Source organism: Mytilus californianus, unplaced genomic scaffold (genome assembly GCF_021869535.1).
Source record: "Mytilus californianus isolate M0D057914Y unplaced genomic scaffold, xbMytCali1.0.p SCAF_13, whole genome shotgun sequence".
NCBI lineage: Eukaryota > Metazoa > Mollusca > Bivalvia > Mytilida > Mytilidae > Mytilus > Mytilus californianus.
In genome coordinates, this window is record NW_026262615.1 from 38,190,750 (window position 1) to 38,207,670 (window position 16,921).

The window sequence follows — 16,921 nt, forward strand, 5'->3', positions numbered from 1 at the left end:
ATCTGGGTCATTTTCAAAAAATGTAGATATTTCGTTATGGTGTTTTTCAAAAAAAAATTACTCATATCTTTTTAAATTTTATTTTGTTTGAACACAGAACTATTCAACTGTATGAAAAAATAACAGAGCATTACTTTTGAATGCACAAAATGTCAAAAATTTAAAAAATGTACCTCTTGCTGTCTGCAAGTGTCACTTGTGTTACCATAACAAATTATTTGAAAAAAAATACTTTATTATCCAAAACCATCTTTGTAAACGTTCTAAAAGGATTATTAGTTGAAAATTACTCGGATGTAATATATTTTATCTAATTTTAAAGATTTTTGAATATTTTTTTTCTAAATTAAAATTCAGTCACAGAAAAACCAAATTTTTAGTAATAAACTTTGGTAATTTATGTGAAAACAAGTTGAATAAAAATATTCGTTCTCTCTCGAATGAAATGAACAGCCAATGCATTGTCCAAAAGCGAAACAATTATCAATTAAATTCAGGGGTTCATCTTTAGCATGTATTTTTTCTATCAGTAACGCAAGTGACAATTTGGTAACACAAAAATGAAAGAGTAACACTAGTGACAAACATACAAAAAAACAAAATATTTGATACAGTAAAAAAACTATCAATGTCTTTGAAACATTTAATATGACATTGTTTGTTGTTTATTCATATCTTAAACCTATATTGATCTAGACACCAAGAAATGCTCCTCATTGGTTTGAATAATAAAAGTAACAAAAGTGATATTTTTTTTTCTAACACAAAAGGCATCAAGGATATTTTCCAATTTCTTCTTTCAAACAATTACTATCCTATCCTATCATTTTCATCCTAAGATATTGTATTGATAACTTGCAATTGAAACAGAGTCATTTTTGCTTTTACGTTCGAAATATGATAATAAAAAACAGTAACACTAGTGACACATTGTAACTTATATGACTTTTTAAAAAAGATATTTGAGGTCTATCAGTTAAGTCACATTTTGATCATTTCAAGGGCTTGTTTCCAAAGACTGGCATCAACGATGTACTTTTGTCCAACAAGTTTGGGTTCTGGTATTGTTCCCAAAACGTTCTCCATGCCGTACCAACATTCATCTCTTACTGCAAGAGGCCAATTAAAGGATGGATTTTTTAGGTTTCCTATTCTGTGCATACAACTTACAAACACCTCGGTTTCATCGCAATCTGTTACGATTCCAGGGTACGTTTTTTTGTCATAATCCACTAGTACATAATATCCAAGTAAATCTTGAGGATTTAGATCTGAGACATTGAGATAGTTTTGTCTATTTCCGACTGGATTATCGCCATTGTCAGTGTGTTCTTTTGTACCGACATCTTCGTTATCACTATTAAGTTCATCTCTTCTGTCGGAAGAAATGCCGTCACCTGCAACCGACTCATCACTGACGCCTGTACTATTTTCATTGTAGTCGTTCTGTCCAGTTTGTTCCATTGGTAGTAAAACAAGGAAGTGATTGGGTACCCAATTCTGCCTTCTCATGTCTTGCCTCGTTGTCGTCCACATTATAAAACTTGTTTCTTTACATTTTATTTCTCTGGGTTTTATCATGCGGTGAAGGTCTTTTCTGACGTTAGGGTTACCAAGGTTTGGATATACCGAATATATGGGACGACATAGCACACTAGCTAGGGCAAATACTTGCCAAATACCCATATAAGTTTTATTCTTGCAAATTTTCAGGACCTCTCTCTCATATAACCTTTCGATTTCTCCATTTGACAATGCTTCATTTGCATATTCATCCGAGTAAAACGCAAAACTTTTCGCAAGAGAATTATTCTTTTCCCGAAATCCCCTTTCCAAGAAACCTTGATCCAAGTATGCATCCTTGAAAATACAGGATTCGAGAACAATTCGGACTCTAATTTCCTCACTCATACCCTCCTTTCCAGAGACAAGTATACTTCCCGAGTATGGTAAACAATTACCATCTGCACTGACTTTGACAGGATGCAGCGTTACATCATGTGGTATGTCAGATGGCAGAATTGAATGTGTTCTTTCATCAATTTCGATCCCAGTATTTGTTATACTTGGCGAGTAATTATAGTCTATTCTGTAACCCTTCTCATCTATGATTCGATAGATATTTTCGCATTTTTCTAGCATTTCTTCGTATGTCTGACATTGTCCAAGTTCGGTTAATGTGCGCGAGAAATAATACTTTCTAGCCACTGTCCTATCTTCAGGTACCTGTATTTCTGGTGATTGTAGTGCCCGGTGTCCTTCTTTATCATTGCACGCTCCTTGGTGTTCTGTTTCTGATTGTTCACTTGACCGTTTTTCCGTTGTTTTAGTTTTCGCTTTTCTGTTAATAAGGGAATGTACTTTCATATCGTGTCCTGCATGAAATGAGCCTTTCACGCAAGTGCAGCTCACATCTCTGTACAGTATATTTCCATATCCAGAGTACCATATTTGGTGGAGTTTTAACGTTCCTGGAACGGGTTTGAGTGTTTCATTTGATAAAATTATTGCCTTATAGTCTATTTCTTGCTGTCCTACTTTATACACAAATACGGCAGAATTCTGGAAGTTCTCCACAAAAGACTTGGCACTTATTATATCTTTCCCATGAAGCACCAGGTCATTTGCTCGTCTTTTCAGAGCACCACCTACACCGTCTGGCACTCCTTTTCCATGTCCACTTTCATGGAAGTTCCATTCTCCAGATAAATTTCTGACTGTCATTTCGTGCGTAAAAAGTAAGAAATTGCCCTTCTGCTTGTATTGCGTTGCCGGACCATCGCTAAAAAAGTGCACAGTGTCAACGTCTTTGTTTTCTTGTAGAAGTTTATCTAAAATGGGGTCCATAAATGCCCAAACTGAACAAGGATTGTGATCTAGACTATCTGACACTGCGCAAAATGTTTGTGAACTCAATGCAGTGTAAAAGACTCCAGTGTGAAGTGTTAATTGCTTTTTCGATGCCCCAAAATGCATGCTTTGTATTTCATTTGCTAATTTGCATTGGAAGTTTTCAGCAAAATCGACGTGAACGAGTGCTTCGTTTGGCTTTAAATTTTCTTTGATATTTCTGTAATGTTTCATCTGATTTGCTATGTTGAATGCGTGTATTTTGAACCTTTGCATCTCTGTAGAAAAGGTATCCACCAACACATGAATGCTATCTGTGACTGTTTCCTTGACGGTCAAAGTGATTTCTTTCTCGTCACCTTTAATATTTCTTTTCTCCTTCTTTGTTTTCCATTGCAGCCAGGATGTTTCCTCATTATTGTCTCCCTGATCGTTTGTAATGATATTTATTTCTTTGCATTTCTCACATTTTCCATACATGCAAACTAAATTGTTAATGTCACAACTGAAAGTTTTTATCAGATCAGAAAGAGATTTCGACTCGACATGTTGTAATTTGAATAGTGAGTTTACAAGAAACTGCATGTTCTCATGTTTCTTACAACCACAGGTGTCCCTATCAGATTCTTTGGGGGGTTGAACCCAGAATGGTCTCAGTCGACTAAATGTTGTGTAGCTTAGAGTTATGTTTGTATTTTCAATCAGGAACTTCTCATGTAACTTTTCTACAGAGTCATTTAATATTCTCCTTTGTTTTTTCACACCATTTTTAGTCACAGTGTCCTTCATACCAGGTGTCATCTTGCTGTTGTCGTCTCTTTCATAGAATTCAAAAATTTTCGGTTCGAGTCTGTATGACAATGACCTTTTCTTAAAACGAGTTGTACCTGCTTTCATTTTAAGTTCTTCTCTTGCTTTGTCTATTAACTTATATTTCTTAAGCAGTCTTCCCTGTGTCAACTCTGCTAGATACTTCTGTTGCTGTCTTTTAGCTCGACTATATTTTGCCTTCAGTTTATCACTCAATGAAAGCTGAAACATGAGAGTTGTCTTTGCCTTGTTTTTCATTTTTCGTCTATTTCGTCTACTGCCCTTCATTTTTCTATTTTCTGTGTTCCAATTCCGTAATAATTTGTTTGTTTTGGTTCTTGGTGTATCAGGACATTTCATTAAAGGTAAATTCTTCCTTTGCCTACTTAGGCGGACGTATAGCTTTTGATTGAGTCGTCTTGCTGCTTCAAGTTGATCTTTTAATTTCATATTGTCTCTATAGCATTTTGCTATTCTTCTTCTCTTTCTCCGTGTATTGTGAAGACCGATCTGTGGAGTAAGATCAGGTTCAGGTACTGACGGACCTGGCACAGGAGAGGATGGAGGCGTAAGAATTTGAGCATGATTGTTAGCCTTTCTTTTTCTTTCTGCTATCTTTTTTTTTGTTCCATTCTTTTCTTTGTCTACGCTGTTCTCTAGGCGTCATGTCATTAATATGTTTCAACTTTCCTACTGCAAAATCTTGTTGATATTTCGCTCTGCACTTTGCCTGATGTTCTGCCCTTCTAAAAGGATCTTCGTCTCGTCTTTGTCGATAGCGACGTTGTTTTTCTGCATTTGTGAGTGCCATGCTAAATTTCCTGAAAATATATAGAAAAAATATTTATCAATAAAAAAATAAAGCATTATTATGATAAATCTGACTGTTTACCATTTATTGTCAATAATAAAAAAACTCTGTGCTTAACGGGATTAAGAGTCTGACTGAATTTGTAATTATAAAATATTAAAATGATCTTTGTAATCGAATCGACTTTGGTATTAATTTACCCAAAATTCTAAAATATTTTTTTTTAAATTCCTGGCATTTTTTCCATATAGAAAATGTTTGAATTTGGTGGGAAATATTTTTTTTCTTGATTTTTAATTAATAACAATAAAATTCATTTGGCATTTTAAAAGTATTAGTGTTATTAAAATTTATCAAACCCTTCTCATATCATATTTTATATGCAAAAATTGATGAGAAAGGTTAAAAGAAAAACAAAGTATATGCAAGCATATTAATATCTATGTTGACATGGATAAAGTCAAAGAACATATTATTTTTTTTAATTTTAGAATTGTAAAACCTGAGACTCGAACTCTCTAACATTGCACAACACTAATGTTTTTGCCGAGGTTTTGCCATCCATTATCTAGTTGTCAATTTATATGTGTATGCATGATCAGTTGTCACTTGTGTTACCGGATTATTGCTGTTCGATGGAACATGAAAACAAGGTTTTGTATGTATTTTTAATTTATAATTAGACATATATGAATTAAAACTGTAATTACGTTTTCGGAATTGTAAAATATTGTATGTCATTCCTTGTAGTTTACTCCATTTTGTTGGCCTGTTTTATGTCATTTGTGTTACTGCATTTGTCACTTGTATTACTTTTTCTATTATTATAGGATAAACAACTTTTGTGACAAAGAATACATTATGACTATGATAAAAATGAGTGTAAATGGTATTTTTATCTTTATCATCTTGCTAAATTGATCATTTTGCATTTAATAACTTAGAAAAAACTATTGATTTGTCATTTGTGTTACCAATTTTGTCATTTGTGTTACTTTTTTAATGGTAACACAAATGACAGTAACACAAGTGACATACGGGCATGTTAATTGCACTTTTTAAGAAATATATTCTCCCTGACAGCATGATGTATCTTGTGTCATGGTAAGTGTTCTAAATCAAAAACACTGGTCATAAAAAGAATGTGAATTTAATATGTAGACTGCTTATTATTGCAGTAACATTGTGGACAAAAATAAAAGTTACGCTATAACTGTACATACCTTTAAACTCAAGTTTGATGTTAATACTGCATCATGTTGTCTGCTAAAATACCCATAATTCCAAAGAGGAAATGCTTCTACCGGGAGAAACTATTTTTGATTTAAATTCATAAAGAGAGATAACCCCAATTTAAATTTTGTTTTACAAAGAAACACAAGTGACAAATTAAAACGGCACACCTAACACAACTATTTTAATATTTTTTTCGTAGATAGTTGACATTTTTTTTTTAAAAGTTTCTAAATTCAAAAGAAGTCAATGGATAGAAAAATAACACACCAAAGCAGAAACAAAATATTCAGTATTATGCAAAGATTTTTGTATATCTTTATCAAACTGCGGCGCACTTACATGCATTTTTAAGCATACCTAGCAATTTGAAATGCATATTTTATCACAAAAGATTGTATATAAGCGATATTTTCTGTTTAGATAACATTTCTAACATTTTATTGTTGAATTACATAAAGAAAAAATATTATTTTTTTTAAATATTTGTCCAGAAATCAACTTCATATGTTACTTACACAAATATCTACATTTTTTGAAAATGACCCATCTATGATGAGTTTATTTATTGACAACCTCAGCGTCCAGTTTAAAAAGTTGTGTTTTTTATGTGTGTCGTCATCAGGCATGGTCGCCTTTTTTCATGACGTCACAATGGGAAATTCAGAAGAAACCAAGAAAATTTGACGTCATAATTAAATTTCGACCAATCATTTGCCGAGAACAGATATTTCACTAGTGAGGAGAACAACTCTTTCACAATCGGTTGGGAAATGTGAAAATAGTGAAAAAAATAGAGAAACAAAAATATTCAACAGGTCAGAAAAAGGATAAATCGGGTAAGAATTAGAGAAATAAATATAAACAATTAGATATTTTAAATGATTATCGAAACTTATTCTTCTCGTGTTGCATACATGATGTGACTGTCAGAGTGTTCAATAAAATAATGAATATTCAATTTGAATTGTTACAGAAATACATTACTTTTCCAAAATGGCCACGGCATTATTCATTCATTGACATAAAATGCTCTGAAATTCTTCGGAGAAAATTATATTAACAATGAAGAAAGTAGCAATGTGTAACTCCAATGTTAGTTTTCAAATTACCAATCTGGACTCCGATTTCGAAGTTTTTGCAAAGGGAGACAACACTTAAGTAGGAAATACTCATTTTGTTGGTGATCGTCATAACAACCAAACGTGAACACACGTATATTGTATATACCAGTTTAATGGAATCGCAAATTTGAATTCCTACACTGGCCAAAAAGTTCTGTTAGTGTTGATGATAATTTTAATATGGACATAATTTTAGTGCGTTTTAGGGTGATTATATTGAAAACTACAGTCTTGTTATGTGTAACAAGGGTTATACATTAACATACATCTACATAGGACCATAGAGACAACACGTTTAAACTATGTTAATTGTAAAATCGTATGGAACATTAAAAAACTAAAAATGATTTGAAATTTAAAGAAATTTCAATTTACTATAAACAAATTTAAACACAGAAATAAAGATAAAAAGAAAAAAGAAAAAAAAAAGGCTCAATGCCCAAGTGCCTGTGAGTAAAACAAAACTATGAGTTTGCCCCCCCCCCCCCCCTCTTTTCCCACCTTTGGGAAAAACAATATCGAAAATAAAAAAAATGAAAATACAAGGGTATACTGACTAATATCTTGACTATAATACTCACTTTTATATATACTCCTACGTCACATGATTTTAAAATAATTTTACCATTTTCACCATGTGATTTCGAATTAATGCGAACGATATTGGAAATCAAAAATACACTTTTAAGTATAAAATAAAATTGAGAATGGAAATGGGGAATATGTCAAAGAGACAACAACCCGACCAAAGAGCAGACAACAGCCGAAGGCCACCAATGGGTCTTCAAGGCAGCAAGAAAATCCGGAGGTGGTCCTTATATGGCCCCTAAATAAAATTGTGTACTAGTTCAGTGAAAATAGACGTCACACTAAACTCCAAAACATATAAATGAACCAAAATTAAAAAACATACAAGACTAACAAAGGCCAGAGGCTCCTGACTTGGGACAGGCGCAAAAATGAGGCGGGGTTAAACATGTTTTGTGAGATCTCAACCCTCCCCCTATACCTCTAGCCAATGTAGAATAAAAAAACACATAACAATACGCACAGTAAAACTCAGTTTAAAAGAAGTCCGAGTCCGATGTCAGAATAGGTAACAAAAGAAACTAAGCAAAATGACAATGATACATAAATGAACAAAGGACTACTAGCAGTTACTGACATGCCAGCTCCAGACGTCAATTAAATTGATCGAAAGATTATGTCTTCATCATATGAAAATCAAGTACAATCCCTCCCGTTAGGGGTTTAGTATCATACCATCATAAAATATATGAGAAGAACATATCCCGTATCATGCCAACAACTGGTTTTAGAATAAATGTGTTTATTTCCGATGCAAAGACCCTATGAGTGAATCAATATTAATACCAAATTATGCAATAGTTTGTTTATTTGATAATAAATCATTAGACGTGTTACGGAAAATTATATACTCGACGCTCGGGCGCTGAGGTTGACAAATAAATTAGACTTAAAAGAGGGACGAAAGATACCAGAGGGACAGTCAAACTCATAGATCAAAAACAAACTGACAACACCATGGCCAAAAATAAAAAGACAAACAGTCAAATAATAGTACAGATGACACAACATAGAAAACTAAAGACTAGGCAACACGAACCCCACCAAAAACTGGGGGTGATCTCAGGTGCTCCGGAAGGGAAAGCAGATCGTGCTCCACATGTGACACCCGTCGTGTTGCTTATGTTATTATAAATCCGGTAAATAGTCTAATTCGGTAGGTCACATTCGTGAAAAGGGAAGGGTATTGTAAAATGTGGGGACAGTGTCAACACATTGATTATCGATTTAACCGGTACAATTAAAATCCTTTGCGTGTTGACCAGCTATCTATTCTATACCGGTGCTTTGCTTTTGCGCCAATTGGCATTTTATTTCCGCCACAAACCATATTTTATTTGCGCCAAAAGAAAATATTTCATTTGCGCCAATGATACAGGTAAATATATGTAAATAGTATAAAAAAATGTTTTATTCAAAAGAGACTTTTAATAATACTTAACTTTATTAATTAAAACACAGTTTTTGATTGCATAATAAAACTATTCATCCCAAACTAGTCATCATAACCACAATAAAAGCTCTATATTACACTGATACGTTATTAAAAAGAGACTTTTTAAATTAATAATGTTAAAACAAAGTTCAGTTATAAATAAGCGTGATCATAAAACCTAAAAGAAAGCACTATACAGCTATTTCAGTTGATATTTTATAGTGTGTCTTTCTATGTTGTGATGTTACACTATTGTTTCAGAAAAAGGGTGAAGGTTTGGTACCATTAAAACGTTTAAACCCGCTGCATTTGTTTGCACCTGTCCTAAGTCAGGAATCTGATGTTCAGTAGTTGTCGTTTGTTGATGTGGTTCATAAGTGTTTCTCGTTTCTCGTTTTTTATATAGATTAGACCGTTGGTTTTCCCGTTTGAATGGTTTTACACTAGTAATTTTTTGGGGTCCTTTATAGCTTACTGTTCGGTGTGAGCCAAGGCTCCGTGTTGAAGACCGTACTGTGACCTATAATGGTTTACTTTTATAAATTTTGACATGGATGGAGAGTTGTCTCATTGGCACTCATACCACATCTTCTTATAACTATACAGTAACAATGCAGTAAAACCAAAAGTTTCTTCTGACACAAGACTTGTAAGCAACATGAAAAATAAGGAACAATTCAATTGAGAAAACTAACGGCCCGTTTGTCTCAGAATTAACAATGTCCAACTTGACACCTTAAACATGTGAACACTGTATAATTTTAAACCTAAGTGACTATCAGTTTTATACAGAAATGAGTATGAACTCACTGCTTACCCAGGGGGGGATACTCTGAAAAAAATCTGATTCACGTTAGAATATGGCAAAGTGCTCTCGACCAATGAAATTGTAGGATTTGATGCTTCTTAATTGTGAAGAATGTATTATCCTATTGTTTATGCCTTAATTTACAGTTCAAAACAAAGAGTTTCTATAAATGAGTTACAACTGCCATGAAGCACATTTATCAGCTTGAAAGGATTTGTGATTGAAACTGAATTATAAAACTTTAATTTTGAAACAAACCAAAAAACTACAATAAAAATTAGAATATTTCAAAATAACTTTAAATTACTAAAAATTAAACTATACCAAAGTAATGAAAAAAAGTTAAAAGAAAATTGAAACCTAAATATTTAGCCAATATGCTTGACAAAACTCAGATTTCTGGATCCGCGGTTGGTATAAAAAGTAATTTCCAATATTCTGATAAAAAAAGGAATTTCAATTAACTTTGAATATATTTAAAACTTTTAAAGGCATTTCATTCGAACATTTCCCTGACATAATGAAATAGTATTTAATGTAAAGAGCTGGACTGAAATATTGGCTGTGAAATAAAATTTAGCTTTAACTCAAATTTTGAATTTATTGATTTGAACTGTAAATAAACAAAAAAGATAATACCTCACTAAAACATTACATGAATAACATTCATACTCACAATCACGAAACTTTTTTCAAAATCATAAGAAAGCTTTAAGTCCTTACATCACTAAAACTAATTCATAAATGAAATACACAAAAAGGAAGTCATGCATTTCTCATAAACATTGCACTAACAATGAATCTAATTCTTGAATACAAGCAGTCAAGAGATCATTTGAGCCTTGAGCACTTTACAATATTCTAAGTTTGTAAGATAATGATAATCCCTTTCATCATGATAAGTACTCGCTAACTCTCGCTAACGCTCGTACTTAATCGTGAAGAAAGGGATTATCATTCTCTTACATATACATATAGCAATGCATATTTTAACTTGCGCAAATGTAGTTTTTATTTTTTGGCGCAAATGAAAGATTTGATTTTGTAAAAATTGGCGCAAATGCAATGCGCCCTCTTATACAGACGTCTTGGTTCATTTGAATAATATTAAAGTCAAATGAAACTTTAAATTTTAAAAAAAACGTTTAATATGTTTAATATACTTGAAGTTTTACTATTAAACAAGTTTACGTGAATTTTCTTGTAAAATAACATTCTTTATATTATTAAATTTTTTTTATAAATGTACTGCTATTGAATTATTGTCTTCCCGTACGCTAATTCGCCGATATTTTTCCGTATGCAGTGACCTAAACTACGAGACCTTTCGTTACAACTTCGGCCACCGCACATCGCAAGTGCGAGTGGAAAACCGTGATAAAAGAATGTAAATAAACGTGCAATGGAAGGTAAATAGTAATTACTGTTTCTTAAAAAAACAAATTTAATACAACAAATCATTGAACAACTGTTCATGAAAATTAACAAATGAGAACGCATGGGAAATATATTAAAATATGAATTGTTAGAAGGTCTTGGTGTAACATCGAACATGTTAATCATTTTCTGATATAATTGCCTGTGTATGTAGGACGGCAAAGATATATGTGCAGGGGCGGATCCAGGTTGGAACCCCCTTTTTTGGACGATCAATGCATTTGAATGGAGACATATGGTTGGAACCCCCTTTTTTGGACGATCAATGCATTTGAATGGAAACATATGGTTGGAACCCCCCTCCTTCTTTATCCTGGGTTGGGAACCCCCCTTTTGAAAATGGCTGGATCCGCTCTGATGTGTGATTTTGGATTGATAGCATTTCAAGTATTCACTTCTGGATTGATAAAAGTAAGAAGTAGTATGCCAGTGTGAATTTGTCGTTATTACAGTATTTAGAAAAGTTCAATATATCGCTCAACCAAACCCGCGCCAAGCCCTACAGTCTGGCTGATATATGTTCTTCTCTCGGATGTCTACATAGGCTTCCACTGTTTCAATGACTTTGAAAGTATTTAGACGCATATAAACTTGTTGCACATAAAACCGACACTCCGATTATCGCAGGTTTTACATTGTCTTCTTTCTGCTTGTGGTTTAGCTCCAAGATTTAATTTTACATGAAAATAGTCTAAAGTAAATTACGATTTGTCTGAAAGGTTTTCTTTTTAGAAAAGGCGAGGTCATAGACACACACAAGTAAAAATGACAGGGTATGGTTTCTTGGACATTTAATGTTCACGTAAGGGCTCAGAATGGTTTAATCCGATTAAACGTCAGAGGAAGAGGCCATAAAACGGAGCGAAAGTCAAGAAGAAGAGAAAAACGGGGCGAGGGTTCATATTGTGCATGTATGGTGCGACTATTTGTTTTTACCCTGTGGTGTATTTGTATAAATTTTATAGAAAGTTGTTAACTTCCGTATAATAAGACACTTTTAAAAAGACTGGTTATGAGGATAAAAGCAAGTTTGTTGTCCCTTCGATTCTAACTATTGCCTTCGGCTTCGCCTCGAGCAATAGTTGTTATCTCAGGGACATCGAAATTGCTATTACCCTCATAACAAGTCAAATGTATAACATAATCCGTTTTAAGGAATTATGCCACTCTTTAAAAAATCCTGTATCCGCCCATCATAACCATTTTCCTTTCTGCAATCCCCTAGCCCCCTTTTTCAGTGTTCTAATGGAATAAATATTATGGAATTAATAATATTTATTCCTTGCGAAATATTTTTTATGAAATATTCGTCCCATAATGAACATTTTAAAATAAATTGTCTGTAATAATGTTTGCAAATAGACAATTGATACAAGAAACAAATATACGTTGACATCGGTACTACGCAGTGTAAACACAAGATTCAATTGATACACTCGTACACAGGTAATTTAAATCTTCAAATCACTTTTTGATACGATACCCTACTTACAAGTCTAATTCGTATTTTTTGATTCGAGTGTGAAGAGTCTTTTTTAGACGAATTAAGTGCGAGTCTGGTGCCTGGTATCTATGATGAGTTTATTTATTGACAACCTCAGCGTCCAGTTTATACAATTTCGTTAAACGTCTACTGTGGATTCATTATTATTCGTTGGATACCAATTTTCGTTGATTTCGTGTGTAAAGCTGAACTACGAATTTTAAAGTTCGACAAATTACGTAATGAGGGGAAAAGGTTATGAGTTTCATACATTGTTTACCTGTAAAAATGCTGATATTTCTGTTCTTAGAACAAATACCACATTATTATGTAATTAATCCAAGCATGAACACAATTACTGGTCTGCTGTCTATATGTAACAAAAGAATTTATCAATTTTCGTAAGGAAAATTATGAAATACCAAAATTAATTATATCAAATGTTTTTTTATAACATAGTATGTATTTGTGTTTTGTCTGTCCTGTCTTTCTATGTATTATCTTATGTTTGTAATTATATTTTCCTCTTGTACACCTGTATGTGTCTGGGGTTATGAATAAAATCTTGAATATTGAACGAAGTAGAAATTTTCTATAGGCTTTGTAAGAAGACTTACGAAAAACCACGAAATCAAGTATCCACGAAAATACAATTTTTTCTCAATGCAGGAAAGTTGGTACCCACGAAAATAAATGAATCCACAGTATTAGACTAACTTGAGCCAAAACTAAAGTCACTGATACCAACGTTTCACGCATTGGATTTGACCAATCATGATTTTTCAAGGGACACTATTTTTTTTTTATTCTGGAAAACTATTAATTCTAAAACACAAAATGATTGTGTAAAACATGAACCAAAGTATTTTACTGCAGAGGCTTATAAATAAACAATACAAGAAGACTTGATTTTATTAAGTTTACAAAGATTACACTGTACGATTGGTTGTTTTACTGCTGCAAATTACCAAAAAAAAAAAAACAACAACAAAAAAAAAAACAATTGAAAACTGTACAAAAAGTTGGTGGTCTGGATGGGGGTCGTTCATTTTAATTTTTAGAACATATTTATCTATTCTTTTACTTATTTTGCCTATTTTTCTCTATTCATTAATTTTTTTGTCCTATTTATCTCTCTCTATTCTTTTATTTATTTTGCCTATTTTTCTCTATTCTTTAATTTATTTTGCCTATTTTTCTCTATTCTTTAATTCATTTTGCCTATTTTTCTCTATTCTTTAATTTATTTTGCCTATTTTTCTCTATTTATTTTGCCTATTTTTCTGTATTCTTTTTATTTTTTATTTTGCCTATTTTTCTCTATTCTTTAATTTATTTTGCCTATTTTTCTCTATTCTGTAAACCCCATCCAGACCGTCATAGTTTGGTTATTTAATACCATGGTGTTGTTCACAGATCCTTTTTAACTTGTGAAAATCAGATTTGTTAATCCGAAAGATTACTTGCGACATTATAAAAAAAATATATAAAAAACTCCCCCCCCCCCCCTTTTTTCCAATATAAACCCCAAATAATATATATACATGTATACAATTTTAAAGAATTATTAGGATAAGAGAAGATAAGTTTTTGGTGTAGAACCAATACAATATCATATACACTCGTTTCCTGTAACTGGCAGAACAAAATAGCGTATAAATAAAATAATTTTATTCTGTATAAATATTTTACAAAGACTGTAAGTAAATATTTATAATTTATGGGTGTTACGGTGCTTAATAAAAAACAGTCTGCACTTTTATTGTGCTTAATCAAAATTGTACATAAAATGGGTAGGCATGAAAATTAAGGGTTGGTCGGGAGGTTGGAAACACACTTCATTTTGCCTAATGAAAGTAAAGAATAATGTTTTTGTTTTCCCAAGTATACGAAATTTAAACCATTGTATAAGGCAATGTTATTTGAAATAGTAAGATAAACATAGTCATGCAGATACAACTTGTATTGAAATTTGACAGTTGTCATTAAATTTTGTATTTCAATCCAGCAACTAGAAAAGAAATCACGGTGGATAGAGCGAATATCACAAAGCAAACCCAAAACAATAATTTATCCAATGCTGTGATAGCTTCCTTCCACGTGACATCCGTCTCTGCTACTGCATCCTTTTCGGATTCTTCTGAAACAGAAACCCTTTTACCACGCATGCGCAGTGCAAGAATTTTCAATATCCTGTATACTGGTTCTTCCGACGAAAGAGTTATCAACCCAGATTCTACGGTCGAAACCAGCACAATGGCGGTCCCCATAACCAGTTGTATAATTATATAAACGGACATTATAGGGACCGTTTCTGAACTCTGAGGAAGAGAAGCTGACACTATTGTCAGAAATACCGCAAATGACAACCATACAGTAATCGTGTAACCTAATCGCTCTCCAATATCCGCGGGAATCTTAAAAGTGAAAATGTCCAAAAGAGAAAGCAATATGATGGGAAGAACAAAATTCATAATAACAAACAATGGCTTCCTCTCTATAACAATTGTAAATTTAACTTTAGTTTCGTAACTTTCTACCTCGTCTGTGGCAGACGATGATATTATTTCCCATTCTCCATGAGATTGTAATTCTTCAGAAATTTCTATTCCATCAGTATATTGCGCGAGAAATACATCATGTCGATCAAGACTCCACGCGACGAACACTAGGTCACATGTTTGTCTATCGAAAGGGAAATAAGTCGAATCAAGGCTGCACTTTGTACTGAACACCTGAAAAGGACGCCACGTGACATATCCACCGCTCTGAATATTTACTTGAATGAATTTAGATCCAAGCTCTTTCAAATCACTGAACCCATTTTGCAGTGAGATATCAGGTTTCCAGATATTTCCCTGTGGAACATAAATTTCCTCTAATCCACCATAGCTGGAGGGTGTCCAGGTCAACAGGTCATCTGTCCAATGAACCTCCAACCATCCCGTAGTTGTAAGTTTCTGTTCAATCTCGTCAATTCCCGTTATTCCATAGAGAGTGAAACTTATATATACTTCCTTTGTCACTGACTGGTTGATGCTAGGTCTTATCAAATAGTTATAACTATTTGTTGTGAAAAGTTGTGTTAGTAAGTTTTGCACATCTGTATTACTCTGACAAACAACACGCCCAAAAACCGAAAAAATAAATAACCACCGTATCATCTTTATACTTTTGACGGTGTAGTCAAGAATGGGTTAGAGGCAGTGATATAAACTTGTTTTATATACTAGTTACTTTAAAGTTAGTAATGTATCTAATTCAAGTGAATCTTTTGTGATATTTGTTTTTAATAGTCCTTTACTTGAAAAGCTTTCTATTATTTATTTATTTTAAAGATTTAATTAAACGGAGGAGATATTACACCTGTTTAAGAAAACATTTGATTTCAAATTTGATAGTTATTTGGAATAGATTTTAAATCACAAACTTACTTTGGTTGCTGTCTTTTAATTTGTTTTTCGTTTATTGTTTTATCATTGATCAGTGAGTTGGGTTGAAATATTTCTACATTGATTTTATCATGTCAGGGCATTTTATAGCATACATTTATAATATGGGCTTTGCTCTTTTTTGAAGGCCGTAGTGTTACCTATAGTACAAAATTAGCTGCTTACATCTACGTCGTTTGATCTCTTTTAGATTAAAAAAAGGTTGACGACCAAGGAAAACGACAACAACGAAGGACAAAGGAGGACAATGCGACGACGATTGACAATGACGATGACAATAACGACAACGGAGGACAATGACGATGACAATGACGACAAGGGGGGACTATGACGATGACGATTGACAATGACGACAACGGAGGACTATGACGATGACAATAACGACAACGGAGGACAATGACGATGACGATTGACAATGACGACAACGACGACAATGACGATGACGATTGACAATGAGACAACTGAGGACTATGACGACAGAATCATAAAACTTCAAAAAAGAGTAGCAAGAATTATACTTGAATGTGATATTTCTGTTCCATCTAATTTTATGTTTTCTTCTTTAAAATGACTATCTTTTACAAAAAGAATAAAATACTAGTAACAACAATCAATTTTAATGTATAAAATTGTAAATGGACTAACACCTGATTACTTAACAATGCTAAATATTAATGATGTTCAACACTACAACTCACGATCCGTCTCTAATAATGATCTATTTGTTCCAAGACCAAATACAAATTTTTATAAAAAAATCTGTTCATTATGCTGCAACCAAGATATGGAATAATTTACTATTCACAAATTGTCGTAATGTGGAATTATTCAAGAAACATTGTTATAATCATTTTCTTGAAAATTCTATGCTAGTCAAATAATTTTTCTTT

At 32.8% G+C, this 16,921-nt stretch overlaps 2 protein-coding genes across 2 annotated transcripts in view; both read right to left on the bottom strand.

The window, feature by feature from the left end:
* The window catches only part of LOC127723621 (60S ribosomal protein L7-like), a 244,298-nt gene that overhangs the window by 129,735 nt on the left and 97,642 nt on the right, over nt 1-16,921 (bottom strand). The gene's annotated exons all lie outside the window — the stretch shown is intronic.
* LOC127723934 (neuronal acetylcholine receptor subunit beta-4-like) lies at nt 13,476-15,743 on the bottom strand. The gene has a single exon (XM_052230650.1). The coding sequence runs from the start codon at nt 15,741-15,743 to the stop codon at nt 14,565-14,567; it is 1,179 nt and encodes a 392-aa protein (XP_052086610.1). The 3' UTR covers nt 13,476-14,564.

What these genes read in the sequence shown, in the direction of transcription:
- LOC127723934 (XM_052230650.1), bottom strand. Translation starts at nt 15,743, where the DNA reads ATGATACGGTGGTTATTTATTTTTTCGGTTTTTGGGCGTGTTGTTTGT.